Source organism: Chelon labrosus, assembly GCF_963514085.1.
Source record: "Chelon labrosus genome assembly, chromosome: 19".
NCBI classification, from domain to species: Eukaryota; Metazoa; Chordata; class Actinopteri; order Mugiliformes; family Mugilidae; genus Chelon; species Chelon labrosus.
This window is the reverse complement of record NC_140352.1, coordinates 5,138,047-5,156,493: the sequence shown is the minus strand read 5'-3', so window position 1 is coordinate 5,156,493 and position 18,447 is coordinate 5,138,047. Positions and strand designations below refer to the sequence as shown.

The following is an 18,447-nucleotide window of genomic DNA, read 5'->3' as shown; positions in this document are numbered from 1 at the left end:
TTCTACACAAACTATTAATGGTTTGTTTTGCATTTTTTGTGGTGCTGGGTCGGCCTTTCTCTTCTCTTCTCTTCTGTCTTTTCTTCTCGGATTCTGTGGAAGAGTTTGTCTCTGGGGGCCGCTCCCTGTCTTGACGCCTGATGTGCGCAGCAGGATGAGAGCAGGACGAATTAGACCCCACCGGCGCAGGTACATCAGAGGTGGGCATGGCGAGTAGGTGGGGTCGCGTGTTTCCTCCTGACAGAAATCAAAGGAGCTCACAGCAGTGCGGAAAACACAGCGGTGCGCAGAGAACGGAGAGGACTTTGTTTCTGGAGGAAGACGCACCGATATACTTAAAGCGTAGCGAACATCTCATGGTAAGGAGAGATTCATTTATGTTTTTGGTCGATCGCGGAGCAAAAAGCTTGGCTGCTTTTATCGTGATCGCCTGGTGGTGGCGGCTTTAGCATAGTGAGGCGCAGCAGGCAGGAGTTTAAAAGGCGATGCGCTCTGGAAACTCCAGATCTGTGCGTAAAAGTTGCTTGGAAAGTTTATTTAACCGCCACATTGTGACATTGTTTTCATGTTTAGTTTATAAGTTGAATTAAATGTAAAGTTTGCATGTGAACCTTAAGAGAAATTACCTTTTGGCACATGTTAATAGTAAATAAGCAGGCTAATAATATATAAGTATGGAAGAAAACATCAGAGGCTACGCTAACATCTGCATTTCTTGAATTCCATTTACTTAATCAGTTCTTAAGTACTCACACAAATCCCATTTGTTTGTCTCCTTGAGCAAACTATTGTTACTTCTGCATGTCAGGGTCATAACCTCTGACCTCTTCTTAAACCTCCCTTGCCACATTTAAGAGTGACCAGGTGTTCCAGGAGGTAAATTACAAGGAGAACTAACCATGACTCATTCTCTCTTTGTATCATTTCAGCTTGTTTTATATAGACTGATCCTTTAAAAGATTTTTTTATTTATTTGGTTTCATGCTGTTTGTGAAAAGCATTAACTCGCTGGAGGCCGACATCCTCCGTGTGTGGTTCCTAGCTCGCTCTGGCAGCACATTCCTACGCTCCACTGCATACCAGGGCGTTTTGAATTATAGTCAGTTGTGGCTTTTAATCGTTAAGGGCAAGAAAAAGGAAAAAAAAGTTTCCGCATTTTATCTTCCGTTGTTCTAAAAGTGGCTGTTTCAGGTGACTCACTGAGAAATGACTGAAGCTGTGAACATGTTTCTCAGCTTAACACACTCCCAAGTACAGGTTAGGAGAGCTCTCTGGGCTCAGTCCAAAAACTATCTTTCTAATTACAGAGTGGAGGCACTTTCAGACCCAACAAACAGACGGCACAGGCACAGCTTAGGCTTTATAAGTCATAATTTATGGATAAATCTTTGGATATATTTTCAATTTCATGACTAAATGTGAAAACTAATGGTCAGAAACATTAAAAAAAAATTATGGATTATAGAGGACTTTTCTTGCCCCATAGTGAGTGAAAGGAGGACAGACTGGTGGAGTGTTCCAGAGGAATGCTTGTGAAGAGGCAGCCAACTCTGAGGCAGGTGTGTGCACTGCACATGCGTGTGTTTTATATGTGGTCACGCTTAGCTGCTTTACTTGACAAGCTCTCTGAGCCGCACCCCCACCGGCAGTAATGAAATCTCTTGTCGGCGAGGCGCGCCGGCGGGCTCACAAATGGAGCATCACTAGGCTCCGGCGATGTTTATCAGCCCGGGGCTCGTCAGACGGCCACCCCGTCCGTGTCAGCCCTGCGGATCCGTATCGCGGGCTCCTCTTAGAAGAGGGGCTCCATCCTGCACACAATAATATCTCTGTGTGGGGAATACACACGGGTTTTACCTGTGCCACATCCGTCCTCTTAGGCTTACCTCAATGTATGCACACACATGCAACACACTGAGCCAAAGGCAGGAGTTAATCAGACTTTATCTGCAGCCCCTCAGCGTTGCATGACCAACTATGGCCACACAGAATACAGAGTTAACTGATTAGAAGTGGCATTATTGTTACTATAAGGTCAAACTGAATACAATATGGCATTCAAAATTTATATATTCATATTTTAAATCTGCTTTTGTTGACTCATGACAGAGATGTGATAGTAAAGTACAGATAGATATAGACTTTACAAGTGCGCACCGAATAAAATTTCATTGCATTGGCTCAGCACATTAGACTAGCTATCTGTATTAGTGGGTATGGTGATCCTGCAGCCTGCAGAGAACAATATAACATGCAGAGTATTTGCATAAAACCAAATGAACAACTTCATCAGTGCAAGAGTGATATGTAGAATTAGCTGTAATGCAAATAAAGCACCTTGTAGTATTAGTTATAGTGCAAATAGTCTATGAATTGTGAAGTGGCAGAACAGTTGTTTAACAGTGTGCAGAATACAGGATTACATACAGCATACTATAAAATGCAAACACCTGTCAGAGTATTATTATATGGAGCCGTGTGCACCACAGCTACTAGTTATGGCTTCTCATGTGGATTAAATCTGAACAGAGGTGTTGGGTTGCGTGAGATTATAGCGTAATACAGCGTCTCCCTGTCCGTCAGGAAGCTCATGATCTTAAGCACAGTGTGTTTGAAAGACGTGAACATAAACAAAGCTGAAACTGTTGTCTTTATAAATCACAGCTATAATCTCACAGCCCACTTGGAAGGTGACCGTCCTGTTTTAAATGCAGAGGACACACACACACAGAGAGTCCTGTAACACACACATTCCTGCAGCTTTCTTAAAATTCCTCACCACTCGCATCAAAAGGAGTTTACATCTCGCTTCAAGAGCGTCACTCAGAGCTCGTTGTAATCTTTTTGACCCAGACAAAACACTGATAGGCTCTGGTGTCAAGTGTTGTGTGGAGTGTGTTTTGGTACCTGAGAGTGGGGTGGGGGCTGAGCTGATAGGGCTTCCTTCGTGCATGCCGTCGTGTAAACGCTGATCTGCGCTTTGAGCTCTAAGAGTTTGCATTACAAAATTTACAAATGAGAACAATAATAGTTCTTCATGCTTGGCTGCTGCACAACTCGTGATTAATTCGTGATATTTGTGATTATCCTTCTGTTCGGTTTATAATTTATGACCTTTTTATACATGAAAACATTTTATGTTTTCAGTAAAATTGACTGGAACTCAGACGACAGAGTTTTCTTCTAGAGCGGCGGTGTCTAACATATGGTCCGTGGACCAAAACCGGACCACTAGAGGGTCTGATCTGGCCCGCAGGATGAGTTTGGAACCTATTTCTAATTTGTCTGCTAAGCGTCACGCCGTTTTAGTCGGCCCAGAACTAAATTGGCAGCAGTGCGCCAAAATTTTAGGTTATTTATAAAATGTTTTGTAAAGGATCGTACTTGTTGTTTTTTGCACTAAAAAATCTTAAATTGACGTTATTTATAGGATTTTTATGCTATTATGTTACTGGTCCAGGCCGCTTGAGATCAAATTGGGTCTAAAACTAAAATCAGGATGTTATTTATCGTTTAAAAGCAAGGTGATGTATCGCGATACTCAATATTATCGCAATAATACCATATCGTGATATACTATATCTTATCTTCGTTGAATCCCATCTCTTAAAAACATCCATCCACTGTAAAGCCATAACCTTTTCAAGGCCGTGCACAGTCCTGTCTCACATTTTTCTTGCAGCCTGTCATCTTTAACACTTCTCTCATGCATTTTCAGTGGTTCTTGTTTTATATTCCTAAGATAAGCCTTTGTTTTTCATTCCAGGTGTCCCGACATGCTCCCTGATATCCGTCTCTCCCTCTTAGCTCTCCTGCTTCTTCAAGGTCGGTTGATTGATTTTATTACTGTTTTGCCTTCTGTGCGTCTCTGGTATTCACCGCTTTCACAGCAAGGGCACTTTTAAGTGCTGCTTTAATCCACCCACGTCATTGGAATCAGAGATATGTGTGAGGGTTAGTGCGAGATAACGGGTAATCTTATGCATATTTTGATGGGAAAACATTCCTTGTGCTGCCATTTGTGAGCAAGGTTTGTCGCGTGAGTTCATGCTTTGCGCCCGAGAGTATTTACAAGATATTTTACTGCTTAAACTTGTCAAGTCTCCACCGCTGAAGAATTCCCATTATCTTCTCTTCAAAGTGATTTCCTGCCTCCCGTGCTCAAAGTGCTGCTTGTTTCCAGGCAAGGCCAAATTTGCATCGCTTTTATAGCGTATCGTCAGTTGTTCTCTGGGACCCGGGAGTGTCAGTATGCGCCCCGAGGGAAGAGGGAAGGGAGTCGCGGGGCAGTATAATCCCAGAGTTGTTTTCAAAAATGACAGCTTTAGCACCATCTTAAGTATTTATTACTGCCCGTTTTAAGACTTTGAACTTGAGCAAACCAGACTGCTTCTCCTCGTCTGGACGCCCCTCCCGTTCGTCCTGTGCTGACAACACAGATAACATGTTGCATGTTGATATCCGTGATGATCCAGCCTGTCAAATTAAATTCCACGGATAGGTAGAAGTTGAGTTTTTAACCCTGATTTCAAGGGAATATTACTTCTATCTCCCCAAGATTGCGGCGGGATTAACGCCAACTGGGCATCAACTCCTCAGCCGGAGGATTTACGCTCATTATCTTGCTCCTGATTTTTTCCCGCTACCGTTTCTTTCACAGACGTTAAAGATGCGCAGTCATTCGGCAGAACAGACAGACTTTTTGTTCAGAGCACTGGGGGCCCCGCTGACCTCGAGGAAAGCCGCTTGCCAAGACCCTAAACTTTCACTGTGAGGAGGGCTTCGGGGCTGGAATGATGTTGGAATTGGGGGGCGGATGAAAGGGTCAGGACTGTCAAGAGGCCGGAGCGCAGGCCTCTGGTTTGCAGGTGGTGCTTTTCTGTAATGATTAGTGTTCTTTTAGCTCGTTTAGCTTTTTGCACTTTAATGTTTCCTGACCTCATGCAACGCCGTTCCCTCCTATGAATCGATGATTGAAGACTTCCTGGAGAGCCTAGAATGTCAGGGGCATTTAAACAGTGATGCACAGTCTGGTGAACTGGTCTGGTACTACTTTGAATATCAAATCTGATGCTCTCTTTTGATCATTTTTCATTCATGTGAATGTAGTGAGTTCTCTAGAGAAATATCATCGCTCATGTGAAACGCTAGTGGCAGTTTCTTTTCTTGACAAAGATCAAAACTCCAGCACAACTTTTAGTGACAATTAATTAGACCAACGTGTTTCATCTAGTGGCCTTCATCAGGGACATCAAGAAAAACTGCAAAGGACAATTTAAATAAACTGTCACCTTTTAACCATCCCATCACTGGAAGGACTATTTACATTAATGGTTGTTGCACATGCAAAAAAAAAAAAAAAGAAAACGAAAAGCTAAAATGCCCGTTAGATAAAATACATACAGATGAGACATCTCGCACGATAAAAGAACGAATCATCAAGAGAAACGTATCTATCCAGTCCTATTGTGAGACATTTGAATGAGAAACAACACCACATGTCTTCTTTATTTTATTTCTTTATTTTTTTACAGGCAAAGAAACTATTTACTTCAGGTTACCAGAGGTTGTAATGTCAATTTTATCAGAAAAAGAGAGAGAAGTGTTTTGGTTTGGTTTTTGACTCTTTTAAAAGACTGAGGGTGTCCTGTGGTGTCTGGCAACACAGTGTTATTAGTCGGGGGGGGGGGGGGGCTTTGAGGGGAGGGGTCTCTGTGGATCATCCCACAGATACTTGATCAGTTTGGAATCTAGTGAATTTGGAGGCCAGGTCAACACCTTGTGCTGTTCTTCATGTTTTTTTGAGTTGTTCCCAAAGTTGTCCTGCTGGGGATGGCTGCTGCCACCAAGGAGTGTCATTGCTATGGGGTGGGGGTGCCTGGTCTGGTCTAGGTGGGTGCTACATGTCTAAGTAACATCCACATGAATGAATGCCAGGTCCAGAAGTTTCCCAGCAGAACACTGAACTGTCACGAGATGGTTTAAATGTTATTTACTTCTCCCGTCAGTGGTCATAATGTTGTGGCTGATCGGTGTGATATTTTGCCCGACAATGTTGCATCGATACACAGACGGCAAGAACTGATGTTTTATTATATACAGTATACTGCAAATGTTAAGTGAAGAGTGATAATATGGTTTCAAGAGGTTAAAACCTGAACAATTAGATCCTGAAGTGTGTTGCTAATGTTTTAATGACAGGAAGGTTAAAGAAAAGGACATTACGTTGGGCTCTTGGGTATTTTTCATAATGCTCTGACAACTAATTTAGTTTAGATACTGCAAACCTCTCAAGGCTATTATATGAACTCAAAAACCCATTCCACTACTTCCCAACATATTCCTGATAAAAGTGAATCAGCTGCATAACGTCACTGACAGAAACACAAGCAGAGTGAAGTCAACGGTTGCTGTAAATTCATCTTTCTACGACGTTTACTGTCCCGCTTTGCCCTGATGACTTTATACCACCTACTTCATTTGCATAAATTGTGGGAAACAAACAGAGCAAAGCAAAATGTCTGTGTTCTGTGTCCTGACTGAAGAGACGCACTGATGCATGTTTGTCAGAAACCACTCGAGTGCTGCATCTCTGCACTGGACAAATGCCTCTGTGACCTGTCGGGGTTACCGGGGGCAACGGGGCATGTTCACGGGAAATCACATGCCCCGTGGCCTCCTCTCTGAGCCCTACGTGTGCCTCAATAGAGGAACGTCCTTTCAGTGATTGGACCGAAAGAATGGTCTCCTTTGCCTGTCCGCTCCCATTAGCTTTGAATACTCAATTATCCATGGAGCTTGTGTTAGCTTCAGAGGGAGAGCGTCCCTTTTATGGCTTTATTAAACTTTTCCTAAATAAATATAGACAACATAAAGAAATATTAGAGCGCACAGGTCAGAGCTTCCTAATATCAGCCACAACATTATGACCACCTTCCTAGTGTTGTGTAGGTCTCCCTTGTTTTGACTCATCAGAGAATGGTGATGCAGCAGTTAACGGAAATCTGTGTGGATAATTGTCCCTTCAGGCGCAATTCACCATCTATTTCATCAATTTACCTCCTAAAAAGTTCCAGTTTTTAGAAATACACCAATCCAGCATAACATTAGGACCACCTTCCTAATGTTGTGTAGGTCTCCCTTCTGCCTCCAAAAAACAGTTGTGACTCATTAGAAAATGGATATGGGTCTTCTGAGGGTGTCCTGTGGTGTCTGGAAACAGATTGTTGTTAGTAGGGGGTCTTTGAGGGGAGGGGCCTCTGTGGATCATTCCACAGATACTTGATCAGTTTGGGATCTAGTGAATTTGGAGGCCAGGTCAACACCTTTTAGTTGTTAGTGTTTTTGTGTGTGTGCCTGTGTCAGGCTGCATCCTGCTGGGGATGTCTGCTGTCATCAAGGAGTGTCATTGCTATGGGGTGGGGGTGCCTGGTCTAGTCTGGTCTAGGTGGGTGCTACATGTCTAAGTAACATCCACACCAATGAATGCCAGGTCCAAACATTTCCTAGCAGAACACTGAATTGTCACAAGATGGTCGATGTTATTTACTTCTCCTGTCAGTGGTCATAATGTTGTGGCTAATCGGTTTGATACTGCGTTTATTTTGGTTGGTATGTGTGAGCAAACTGTTTGTGTAAATGCAGACCACTGACTCATCTTCATGTTGTTTATCCCTCCCAGTTCAGCAGGGCACCTCGGTGCAAGAGATCCACACCAGCCATGACAACATTTTAAAGATCAACTCGGCAGGAGAGAGTGAGTGTGATACCGACCCCGTCCTCTCCTTCCTTTTCACCATTTAGATTTTCCACTATGCACCAAAGTCAGATGAAAGCAGCGAGGGAAGTAGAAACAATGCCACGTCAGGCTGTAATCAGTGAGAAGAGTTTGGAAGAAGACTTGGAGGCAGTGGGTGGTCTTCTTGACTTCCCGTAAACAGACGTCATGAATGACAGACGACTCACTCTCCTGGTCTCTTCATAATCAGCTGCACACTCTGACATGACAACACCACCACAGATTATTTCTGCCTCCAGCAAGTACAAATATGCACTGGAGAAAGGTTTTGCCTGGTAATGGTTTAATGTGTGCACTGATGGGATGTAAAGCATGTAGCTTTTGTGTGCAAAGCTGGTTTTCTCCAACAATCTATTTCATTATCAACAAGGATAATCCACTAATCCCAATGTAATGCATAGACAAACTCATTCATCATCTTCTCTGTGTCTTTTTATGTTTGTTTGCACTGGAAGTGATGCAGTGCTCAGCAGCCATGGATATCCTCTTCCTCATGGACGGCTCCTACAGCGTGGGGAAGGGCAGCTTTGAGAGGTCCAAACACTACGCAATCAAGCTCTGTCAAGCTCTCGACGTCGGCCCAGACAAGGTTTGTGTTCCTTCTCTTACCTCTGCCTCCCTCCCTTCCTCCCTTTTTTCACATCACGTCAGTCGTCACTCTTGTAATTGCACCCTTCTGCAGGTGCGAGTCGGCATGATTCAGTTCGGCTCCGCTCCTCGGCTGGAGTTTTCCCTGGACTCGTACTCCACTAAACAGGAGCTGAAGAAACGCATGAAGAAGGTTTCCTACAGGTGAGGGACTCCTCTCGTCTCTTAAGCTCTTTATCCAACTAAATAAACTCGGATTAGTTGAGCCGTGGCTATCCATTTTGTCAGTTCTTGTGAACATTACATTTGGCACAAACATCCACGTGGACTCAAGGGTAAACTGACAGGAGTTTGGGACTCACAGGTTAATGTAGCCTCCTATAATTTAAGAATTTGGAATATAACTTACCAAAAAAGCAAATTTACTCACAAATGTCAAAATAGGATAAAATAATTACATTTTTATATCCAAAAGCACACAGGTCAAAGTCACTGTGACATGATAATGTTCTGAAAAAATCAAAGTCATCTCTGCATGTCATACGAGGTGATAAATCTAGTTGGAGTGAGTAGGAGTAAGCTCTATTTGCCCCAAGTAGGGAGTGAGATGCAGTTTGTTCATTCACTGTAACCACTTGTCCTCTGGAGGGTCATTTGGCGAGAGGCGAGGTACACCCTGGACACACCTACGGCCAATTTAGAATCACCAGTGAACCTAACCAGCATGTCTTTGGACAGTGGGAGGACGCTGGAGTACCAGGAGAGAACCCACGCAGACACAGGGAGAACATGCAAACTCCACACAGAAAGGCCCCAGTCGGCCGAAGGATCAGAACCCAGAACCTTCTTGCTGTGAGGCATCAGTGCTAACCACCACCACACCATCAAACATACGGCCCGTGGGCCAAAACCAGGCCGCCAAAAGGTCTACTTTGGCCCCGCTGCATGAATTTGCAAGCTGCGAAAACTACATAGACGACATTAGCTGCAGTTTTTCAATACAAGTAGCTGCTATTCTGAATTTTTCCACTAGGGGTGGCACACAGTTTTAGTCAGAGTCGTGGGACATAACTTGTTCTTCTTTGCACTAAAACAAATAGAAACATTTGGAATCCTTTTCAAAAGAAACATATTTTTAGGGGGTTGGAGTTCAGCGTAGCCAGAATCTTCCGCTCTCACCTCCTTTTTGTTCTGTTCACGACTCTCCCTTTAATCGTTCTGGCATCGAAACGTGCACTCATCAGGAGGCGAGGTTACGCCAAATGCTCCCTGGTGAAGGAAAAACAAATTAATTTCAGATTAGAGTCACAGCACAGGTGGTCACTGGATATTGGAGAAGCCGAGGAAGGGTAAGGTAATTTGACCAAATGTGGGTGTCTCTTATGAGTGCACATGTTTGTATGATGACTTTTTAATTATTTCTGCACTATTTTAATGGATTTTGCATCATTGATGTCCAGCATAAGGAGATTTGCCTTTGCACTTTGTTCAAACAGGTGCATACAGGTGTCTACGATATGTCTGCAAGGCCTCCAAGCTTTTCACTATAAGATCTTCTAGGTAGTTTCAGTGCTCCACACAGACAGGGTTTTGGTTTCAGGGCTGAAAAATATGTCAGAAATAGGAAATATAATAGGATGGCATCTAACCACACCGCTGCTTTTGTTGTGGTAGGTCTGCCTTCCTCACTGAAAAGCTGTTTTCTTTTTTCCCACGGTCTTGTGGCTCTTGTTCTGACTGACAAAAGCTTTTTAATGGGTTTCATGAGCCCTGGGGTGATGAAACTTACCCTACATATGTTTTCCATCCAAGAAGTAAAAGAGGAATCTGACCAAAAGTAATGTCTAGTTTGCTTTGGCGCTGTTTTGCAGTAGACTTCTGGAGAAAAGTGCATAGTATTCTCTAATTGCTCTGTTTTGTTGTTTCTCCAACCGTAACTGCAAGTTCTCAACACTTTTTCCAAACTCACAGGGGGGGCAGCACTCAGACGGGCCTGGCTCTTAAATACGTCCTGAGGAAGGGTTTTCCGGGCGGCCGCAACTCCTCCGGCGTGCCGCACATCGCCATCCTCCTGTCGGACGGGAAGTCTCAGGGCAACGTGGTGCAGGCGGCCGCACAGCTCAAAGACACAGGCGTGGTGCTGTTTGCCGTGGGCTTGCGCTACCCTAAGTATAAGTGGAATATAATCATTTAAATAATGAATATTACATTCTTCTATTTGCGAATCTAGCTTTATATCTGTTTGCTTTCCAGGTGGGAGGAGCTACATGCCGTGGCCAGCGAGCCGATGGAGAGCCACGTCTTCTTCGCCGAGCATTTCTACGACGCCGTCAACGGCCTGTACACCACACTGAGCACCTTCTCTGTCTGCAGTGCTACGCCCCCAGGTTGGATGTTTCACTGCCTTAAATTATAATCCCTCATCTCTCCCTCTTCTCTGTCTGACTTTAATCTCAACCCTCCTCCTCCGGTTCTCCAGGCTGTCAGGTGGAGTCATTTCCTTGTGAGAGGAAAACACTGGAGACGGTGAAAGAGCTGCAGGGGAATTTCATGTGTTGGAAAGGCTCCAAAGGGTATTCCCCGTACACATCTCTCTGTCCCTACTACAGGTAAGTACACAAGGAACACTTTCTGTTTCACAAAAAAATGAAAAATCTCATCTGCTGGATCAGGCATAACATTATGACTAATATTGTGTAGGTCTCCAAAACAGTTGTGTCTCATCAGAGAATGGACATGGGCCTTCTGAGGGTGTCCTGTGGTGTCTGGCAACAGGATGTTGTTAGTGGGGGGGCCTTTGAGGGGAGGGGCCTCTGTGGATCATCCCACAGATACTTGATCAGTTTGGGATCTAGTGAATTTAGAGGCCAGGTCAACACCTTGTTCTGTTCTTCATGTTTTTTTGAGTTGTTCCTAAAGCGTTTTTGTGTGTGTGCTGCTGCTGCTGCCATCAAGGAGTGTCATTGCTATGGGGTGGGGGTGCCTGGTCTGGTCTAGGTGGGTGCTACATGTCTAAGTAACATCCACACCGATGAATGCCAGGTCCAAAAGTTTCCCAGCAGAACACTGAATTGTCACAAAATGGTTATTCACTTCTCCTGTCAGTGGTCATAATGTTACGCCTGATCTGTGTATATATCTCTAACAAGTATTTTGAGAAATTCTAGATTAACTGGGCAGCATGCAACAAGGATGAATCACTTATCCCAGGATCCTAGATATTAAACTCAGTTGGAAGCCTTTGAGTGTAAATCTTCCTAAGACACTAACTTTATCGATATCAGATATTACAGCATGTTTATCCTCTGCTACAGAGCTAACTATGTCCCACTGACCTCTCGTTGCTCAATGAGCCACAAGACAGCAGTGGAACAGGGCGTCTCCCATGCCTTAATATGCTGCGTCAGTGTGAGGGTGTTAATAAAAAACAGAGCCCTCCTGCTGCAAATTAAAATGGCCTCTGACAAATTTAATTTCACAGAACATTGCAGCTTTGCCACAGAGGAATTCCCTGAGGCACTTAGAGCGCAATCATAGTAAAATGAAGTCCTTTTTTTTATTTTAGGTAGCACAAAAAGGCAGGAAAGGAACTGCTTTTACTTCTTCTTCTACATTAACAATTCACATAAAAATAAAACCTGTCTTCCGTCTGTATTTACATCACAGAGAAAGCAAGTTGTCATTTATCTGAGAGGACAATATAAGTCTTGTGCCTGGAACTCAGCCGCAAAACTAAAAGTATTAATTAAATTGTGTTGTTTGCAGGTACAACAAGGTTTACAAGCGCCACCAGACAGTCTGCCACAGGACCATCTGTCCAGGTAACCTCCTTTCTCTTCAATTCCTGCTGCCTCCACTCTCTCTTGGATGGCGTTTGTAAAGCTCGCCCTCTTCATTGTAGATCCCTGCGACTCTCAGCCGTGTCTGAACGGAGGAACGTGTGTGTCAGAAGGTGCAGACGGCTACCGCTGTGTATGTCCACCTGGCTATGGAGAAGACCCACACTGTGGTCGGTACATCGTCGGCATATTTACTGAGATATGGTTGAATCGGCTCATCGATTAAACATGTTTAGAGGACGAGCTGACTAAACTAAACCCTCCCTCCGTCCACAGCTCCTGCATTATCCCTGGACTGCTCTGTAGACTTGCTCTTCCTGCTGGAGGGCTCGGCCACGCTGAGCTTGGAAGGCTTCCTCCGCCTCAAGTCCTTCTTGAAGCGCTTCCTGCAGACCGTCATCGGCTCCGACAGCCCCAGCAAAGTGGGCCTGGCCGTGTTTGGAGGCGAGACTCGAGTCGAGGCACAGGTTGGCAAGTTCAAAGGGAACCTGAAGAGCCTTCTGAAGGCCGTGGACGCCCTCCAGCAAGTCGGCGGCAAGACCCTCACGGGCCAGGCCCTCCGCTACGTCACGCGCAACGGCTTTGTGAGCGCGCCGGTCTTTGCCGACGTCGCAGACGACCTTCCCCGCGTGGTGGTGCTGCTCACCGCCACCCCGGCCGCAGACGAGGTGGTGGAGCCTTCTAAATATGCAAGAGATAGAGAGATCTTCCTGGTCGGGGTGGGACCGGACCGCTTGAAGGGGCAGCTGAATAATATCACAGGAAACCCTCAAAGGACGCTCACCTACACGTCAACTGATAGGCTCACCGCCAAGATCCCTGAGCTCAAGGCCAAGATCTGCAGTGTGGATACACAAGGTACTTCCTGACCCAACAAAGGATTGGAAACAAAACTCATGTTTAAAATTTGTTTTACTCATCAGAATGCGCTGACTCATTTCCCCTTCTCATGAACTATTTGCCAATTGGCACATTGCTCTACATCTTGGCACATTGGCGCCACCTTAAGGAAACCATTGACCACAGCGTACTTCTCTTACACTCATCAAAAACCACTCCAGCATCAAAACCTGCTCATGGAATTGTAGGCTAATATCCAGAATAGTCTTCCCAGGTTTTATATTTTCCTGGCTTGCAAATAAATGCTTCATGGATTCCACTAGGAAACAATCGTGTCTCGCGTGTACAGTCGTGAAATGCAGAAATACTTTTTTGACATGCTGACTGATAAACCCTTGGATTCTGCTGTTAAAGTAATACATTAACAGGTAACTAGGTTTTATGAATACCACTTCCAAATTTAGTTTTGCATGTTTCAACCATAGATGGTGGAAGAGTTCCTCCAAAAGCCAAAGCAAGTAGAGCTCCCCCTGGTGGCTGGCTAAAGTATAGGTCATAAGCTCCACCCCCTCCATGTTAGTGGATGGGACAAATTAAAACACTATAGTACACATCAAATCAAGGAATTGGGGACGTGTAGTCCATATTTATATACAGTCTATGGTTTCAACACAATGGAAAATCAGTTTTTCAGTGCATATGTAGAGTATTGTGCCAATAATTGTATAGTTTCCCGAGAATAAATAATACTATATTGCAAACAAATAATACTAAGATATAATAATTTGAAATTCTTTGGATCTTGCTGACATTTCTGTGTTTCCGGGTTCTTGAATGCAACTTCTAAATCAATACAAAACTTTGTCTTCTGTGTTTTTCTTCTCAGGTTGTCTGGGTCAGGCAGTAGACCTGGCCTTCGCCCTGGATGCGTCAGGTGCCGTCGGCCGCGATAACTTCGGCACCCTTCAGGACTTCGTGCGCAGCATCTCGGTCCAGTTCGACATCAACCGCGACGTGGCTCAAGTGGCCCTCGTGACCTACAGCCGGAGAGCCACCACCGTCTTCAACCTGGACGCCCACCAGACCGGCTCGGCCATCCTCAAGGCTGTAGGCGACGCCAACTACCTGGGCGGGGTGGCGTCGACGGGTGCGGCTCTGCTCCACGTCCACTCCAGCGTCCTGACCGTGGCAAACGGTGCGCGGCCCGGGGTCAACAAGGCCGTGGTGGTGGTGACGGACGGCTCGGGCGGGGACGACGCCGTGGTGCCGGCTCAGAAGCTCAGAGACAATGGAGTTTCGGTTTTTGTGATCGGCATCGGAGACGTTCAGCAGGATAGGCTGATGCAGATCGCTGGTTCGGAGGAGCACATGATCTCGGTGCCGTCCTACGAGGATCTCAAGTACTTTGAGGATGTTCTGGTGCAGATGCTGTGTTCAGGTGAAACATGGAAACACATCTATGGACTGTCAACAAAATACCATGTGCAATATATTTATACTGTGTTTGTCGTTTTTGTTCATTCTGCATTTTGCTTTCCAGGTTACTGGGTTCTAGAAATACCACTTCTACATTTTGTTTTGAATTTGTGGATGCGCAGGCAGAATTATATGAATATTTTATACGGAGCAACACCCGTTACCGAGCACAAGGACACATTTGCATCCACCTAACAACAGAAAACACATAAATAGCTTCTCATAGCACTGTAGTGAGGGCTTTTGTCCCATTTTCGTCCCATTAGAGGTGAAGAAACCGGTAAACCTGTGCAAGCCCAACCCTTGTATGAATGATGGGGTCTGCATCCTGTCAGGAGGGAGCTTCCGTTGCCAGTGCCAAGGCTACGAGGGACCACACTGTGAAACAAGTCAGTATCCCTTCTACTTGGGTCTTTTTTTTTGTCTCATCTGTTTATCGCTCATGGTTTCAGTGCAAAGATAATCTTGTGTGGTCATGCACAAGGTGAGATACTAGGACTGGCTACGTTATTTTTCATCACGACTTCTTCTGTGGTTTGTCTGTAGGAAGCAGGACTTCATCCAGAGGGGATCTCCCAAGACAGGCAGGTCTGAGGAAGAAGAGCAGGGCGAAGAAGAGCCACCAGGAGCTCCTGCATCACTACAAACTGCACCGCCGGAGACACGCTGCCTGACACGCCACCGACGACAAGAGTTTCACACAGAAACACATATGAACAATTAAGAACCGGGGATGTTTGCAGGTACACAACAGAGTAAATGGAAAGTGATGTGTTTTATGAGTTCAGTATCTCTGCTGCCGCTGCTGCGTCCGTTTTTTGTCGTTTGTTCTCGTGCTCACTGGTGTGTGGCTTGGCTATTCAAGGATGTAAACTTTTTATGTTACACTGTGTATCTGCGTCATGATTTTTTCATTATGATTATTTTTTTAATGTATAATCAGCGCATCTTTCTTCCTTAATGCCACCAAAAAAATAGCAGTAATGATTCTTAACGCTGCACATTTTTTACAGTTAAATTAATTGATTTAAGACGTATCCAGACGTGTGTATATACACTTTCTATTAGCTCTATATCAGACTTAATGAGGCTAGTTTTGTACTTATCTAGTACTTGATTAATATTACTTTTGGGGAAAAAGAGAAAAAAGCTTCAGCTTTAATAAAAACTGTTAATTATTCCTCATTATGCAGCAGCTGAGCCTTTAAATTATATATGTAATGATTAGTCATTTAAATTCACAGCCGTATGAAAGTTTTAACGCTTCATTTGCTGAATCATTTGCCAGACAAGCACAGTTCTGTCAAATTAACCTCCTCCATAAATATTTTATTACCGTTAGTGGGACTCTAATCGACTCTAATCACCCTGTAAATGTTTTAAACGCTGCAGCTTACACAAAGTCAGCCGGTTTTTCTGCAGGAATGTGCACAGTTAAAGGCGGAGGGAGACGTTTTCATAAACGATTGTCACGCCAGGATTCGTTTGTTTTTTTTGTCAGTACATTTTTATTTGAATAAAAAGTGCATTTTTAGCTAGCAATACAAGCCAAAAGGCTGAATAATGGTGTAAATATATTTACATCTTGGCTACCAGCATATATGAACCAAGCTACAATCTAGAGTGTACAGAATGTCCGATTGTTTCGTTTTCTTTTTAGTTGAGGGGCGTCTTTCTGTGTCAGACATCATCAGTGGTTTTCAAATATTTGGCTGTTTGCAATGTTTGAAACGTCCCATTTGCTACACTGGCCAAAATGCTACTAACATCAAATTCCTCCCTTTGCAAACGGAGTTAAAAAAAAAAAATAAAAAAAAACTTTAAAAAGAGTCATTGAACTTATCCAGTGGTATTCAAGAAGACAGCTCGTGTCTCTCTTTGATTGGCTCTTCATAGTCTTGGCAAAGAGGTGATGGTGGATGAAGGATCCTGGGACGGGAGGGTTTCCGATTTGGCTGTTTTGTCTGTTAAGTCGGCGGCTCCTTGCTAAAGCAGGATGTGGTGGACAGACCGATGGATTTAAAGGGGTCAACGGAGGTTTTCTTCTTAGGTGGTGGATTTCTTCTCCCATTCCTGTGAAGGAGCAGAAGCTTGTTATTTGTTCCACCGATACGGAACGCTTTCAGTGTGTGCACATAAACAAAAAAATAAGTCTCACCATAGCTTTCTGCAGGACTTTGCCTTTTGTGGCCATGATGGAGGGGGGTCTGCCTTTAAGAGCAGAGGCAGAGTTGACTGGAGAGGCTGCGTCTGCACTGATGCTGCTGTTGGAGGGCTGGGAAGATGGTGATGGTGATGAGGATGAGGATGAAGTCTGGGGAGGGGGAATGGCTGCTGCTTTGGGCTACAACAGCAGAGAGGAGGTTCAGTTAGAGTCAGTGTTTCAGAAAAGGATAACACATTTGTAGCATCGGGGCCAGTCCACTAACCGTGGGTGTGTCCTGGAGGCTGCTGTCCAGCGTGGTCCCCAGCGTGAACGGCCCCGACTCCACTTTCTTCAGACTTTCCTTCACTTCCACCAGTCGCAGCTCCACCTCCACCCTGCGGTGCTCCGCCTCTCGACACGCCTCCTCCTTCTGCTTCAGGCGGGCTTCTAACGAGGCCTGCAGCTTGGGATCTGAGCACAAAACGGACAGTTTGTTAACGGCCGCGCTCATCGCCGGCGTCGCCACCGCTGTGGGGGGAGTGCACATGATACCTTGGCAGGCTCCGAGCTCCTCCTTGGCCTCCCTCCTCTCCTTCTTCAGGCTGGCCAAGCTGCTCCTCACCTCCTCCCTCTCTCTCTCCAGGCGATCACGCTCATCGGTATAGCGGCGCATGTCTGCCTCGGTGCGGTTCTTGCCCAGTTTGACCTCGACTGCACCGGTAGACCCTGGAGAGGAAGTGTTTTTTTATATATTTTTTATGTATTTTAGCTCATCCACAAGTAAAAATTAAGTATTCTAGAAGAAACAAGCTAAACAGTTTCATTCAAATCTAGATCTTCTTTCCACTGTGAGGTTTGGCTGTAGAGGATGCAGCTTTTCACTAGAGGGCGCTATGGTAATGTGAGCTTACAAGTTAGAGCTGCACTTATTTACAAAATGGGTTTTAATGAGAGTTGTTTTTTAAATCTAACAGCTTCAGTGTAGTTGCTAATCATTGCCACATCCAAAACTGTAATAATCCCCCCGAGAAAAACCCACTTTGCATTCAGATTATTGAAAATATTAGAATTTGCTGTGTGTTTCCATCACAAACTGGCATATAAAGGGTTAAAACTCAGAAATTAATCAAAAATGTGGTATTTATGATTAGGACTGAAGTCAATTCAAAGATCTATATAAAAAAAGTTGAAAAAAATATTAACATATTCTATTTTATGGTGTTTTTGAGCAACATTACTATTATAAAACGGTATGAGGGTTAAAGGAGCTATTATAAAATTTCTGCTTCATATTAAAAGAATCTGCTGAGTGTGATTATAATAAAACAGATGGGTTTGACAAGAGGACACGTAAGCAAGACTAGACTGAGCACAGTATTGTCCTCTCCCTTTTAATACAGAGGCCAGCTAGCTCTCATTGTGGCTGCAGGTCCTGACCTATGGTGTGCGCCTTGGGCCGCAGGGGTAGTGGGCTGTGAGGGTGACCGGCCGTGGTCTGAGCCGTCGGGCCCTTGTGCATGTGTCCCCCAGAGGAGCTGAAGGCCTGCGGGATGCCCAGGCTGTTCCTCTTCTGGGTGTCCTGGCTCTGGGACGAGGTCTTGACCGGTTGGGTTTGTGGCGAAGTGGGAGTGGGATTCTCTTGCTCCGGTTTGCTGGTAGCAGAGGCTGAACTGATGCCATTTAACGCAGGCGTCGACTCTGGCTTGGCCGATGTGACCTGAAATAAATGTTAAAAAAAAAAAAACTTCTTTAACGTCAAG

The 18,447-nt window shown here is 44.7% G+C and overlaps 2 protein-coding genes across 3 annotated transcripts in view; one reads left to right on the top strand and one right to left on the bottom strand.

Annotated features, from left to right (window-relative positions):
• The first annotated feature begins 101 nt into the window (after positions 1 to 101).
• vwa2 (von Willebrand factor A domain containing 2) lies at positions 102 to 15,900 on the top strand. Of its 2 annotated transcripts, XM_084567432.1 has the most exons (15): positions 102 to 359; positions 1,487 to 1,559; positions 3,767 to 3,825; positions 7,682 to 7,756; positions 8,254 to 8,387; positions 8,481 to 8,590; positions 10,358 to 10,555; positions 10,640 to 10,773; positions 10,866 to 10,995; positions 12,152 to 12,207; positions 12,288 to 12,395; positions 12,502 to 13,083; positions 13,952 to 14,503; positions 14,808 to 14,930; positions 15,088 to 15,900. In XM_084567432.1, exons 3-15 carry the CDS (start codon positions 3,777 to 3,779, stop codon positions 15,213 to 15,215), a joined length of 2,379 nt encoding a protein of 792 aa, XP_084423558.1. In that variant the 5' UTR covers positions 102 to 359; positions 1,487 to 1,559; positions 3,767 to 3,776; the 3' UTR covers positions 15,216 to 15,900. The 2 variants fall into 2 exon arrangements, with proteins under 2 accessions (XP_084423558.1, XP_084423557.1); XM_084567431.1 differs by lacking the exon at positions 1,487 to 1,559.
• Positions 15,901 to 15,984: 84 nt separating this feature from the next.
• The window catches only part of afap1l2 (actin filament associated protein 1-like 2), a 44,869-nt gene continuing 42,406 nt past the window's right edge, over positions 15,985 to 18,447 (bottom strand). The window contains exons 15-19 of the mRNA XM_084567430.1: positions 18,125 to 18,404; positions 17,240 to 17,413; positions 16,971 to 17,158; positions 16,700 to 16,885; positions 15,985 to 16,614 (exon numbers count right to left, since the gene is read on the bottom strand). Of these exons, the coding sequence (XP_084423556.1) occupies positions 16,588 to 16,614; positions 16,700 to 16,885; positions 16,971 to 17,158; positions 17,240 to 17,413; positions 18,125 to 18,404 (855 nt within the window). The 3' untranslated portion in view covers positions 15,985 to 16,587. The remainder of the gene's footprint in view (positions 16,615 to 16,699; positions 16,886 to 16,970; positions 17,159 to 17,239; positions 17,414 to 18,124; positions 18,405 to 18,447) is intronic.

Excerpts from the sequence above, each read along its gene's own strand:
- vwa2 (XM_084567431.1), top strand. The coding sequence starts at position 3,777 with ATGCTCCCTGATATCCGTCTCTCCCTCTTAGCTCTCCTGCTTCTTCAA. Across the intron at positions 7,757-8,253 it reads GATCAACTCGGCAGGAGAGA|TGATGCAGTGCTCAGCAGCC; the intron begins GTGAGTGTGATA and ends TTGCACTGGAAG. Across the intron at positions 10,996-12,151 it reads TCTCTCTGTCCCTACTACAG|GTACAACAAGGTTTACAAGC; the intron begins GTAAGTACACAA and ends TGTTGTTTGCAG.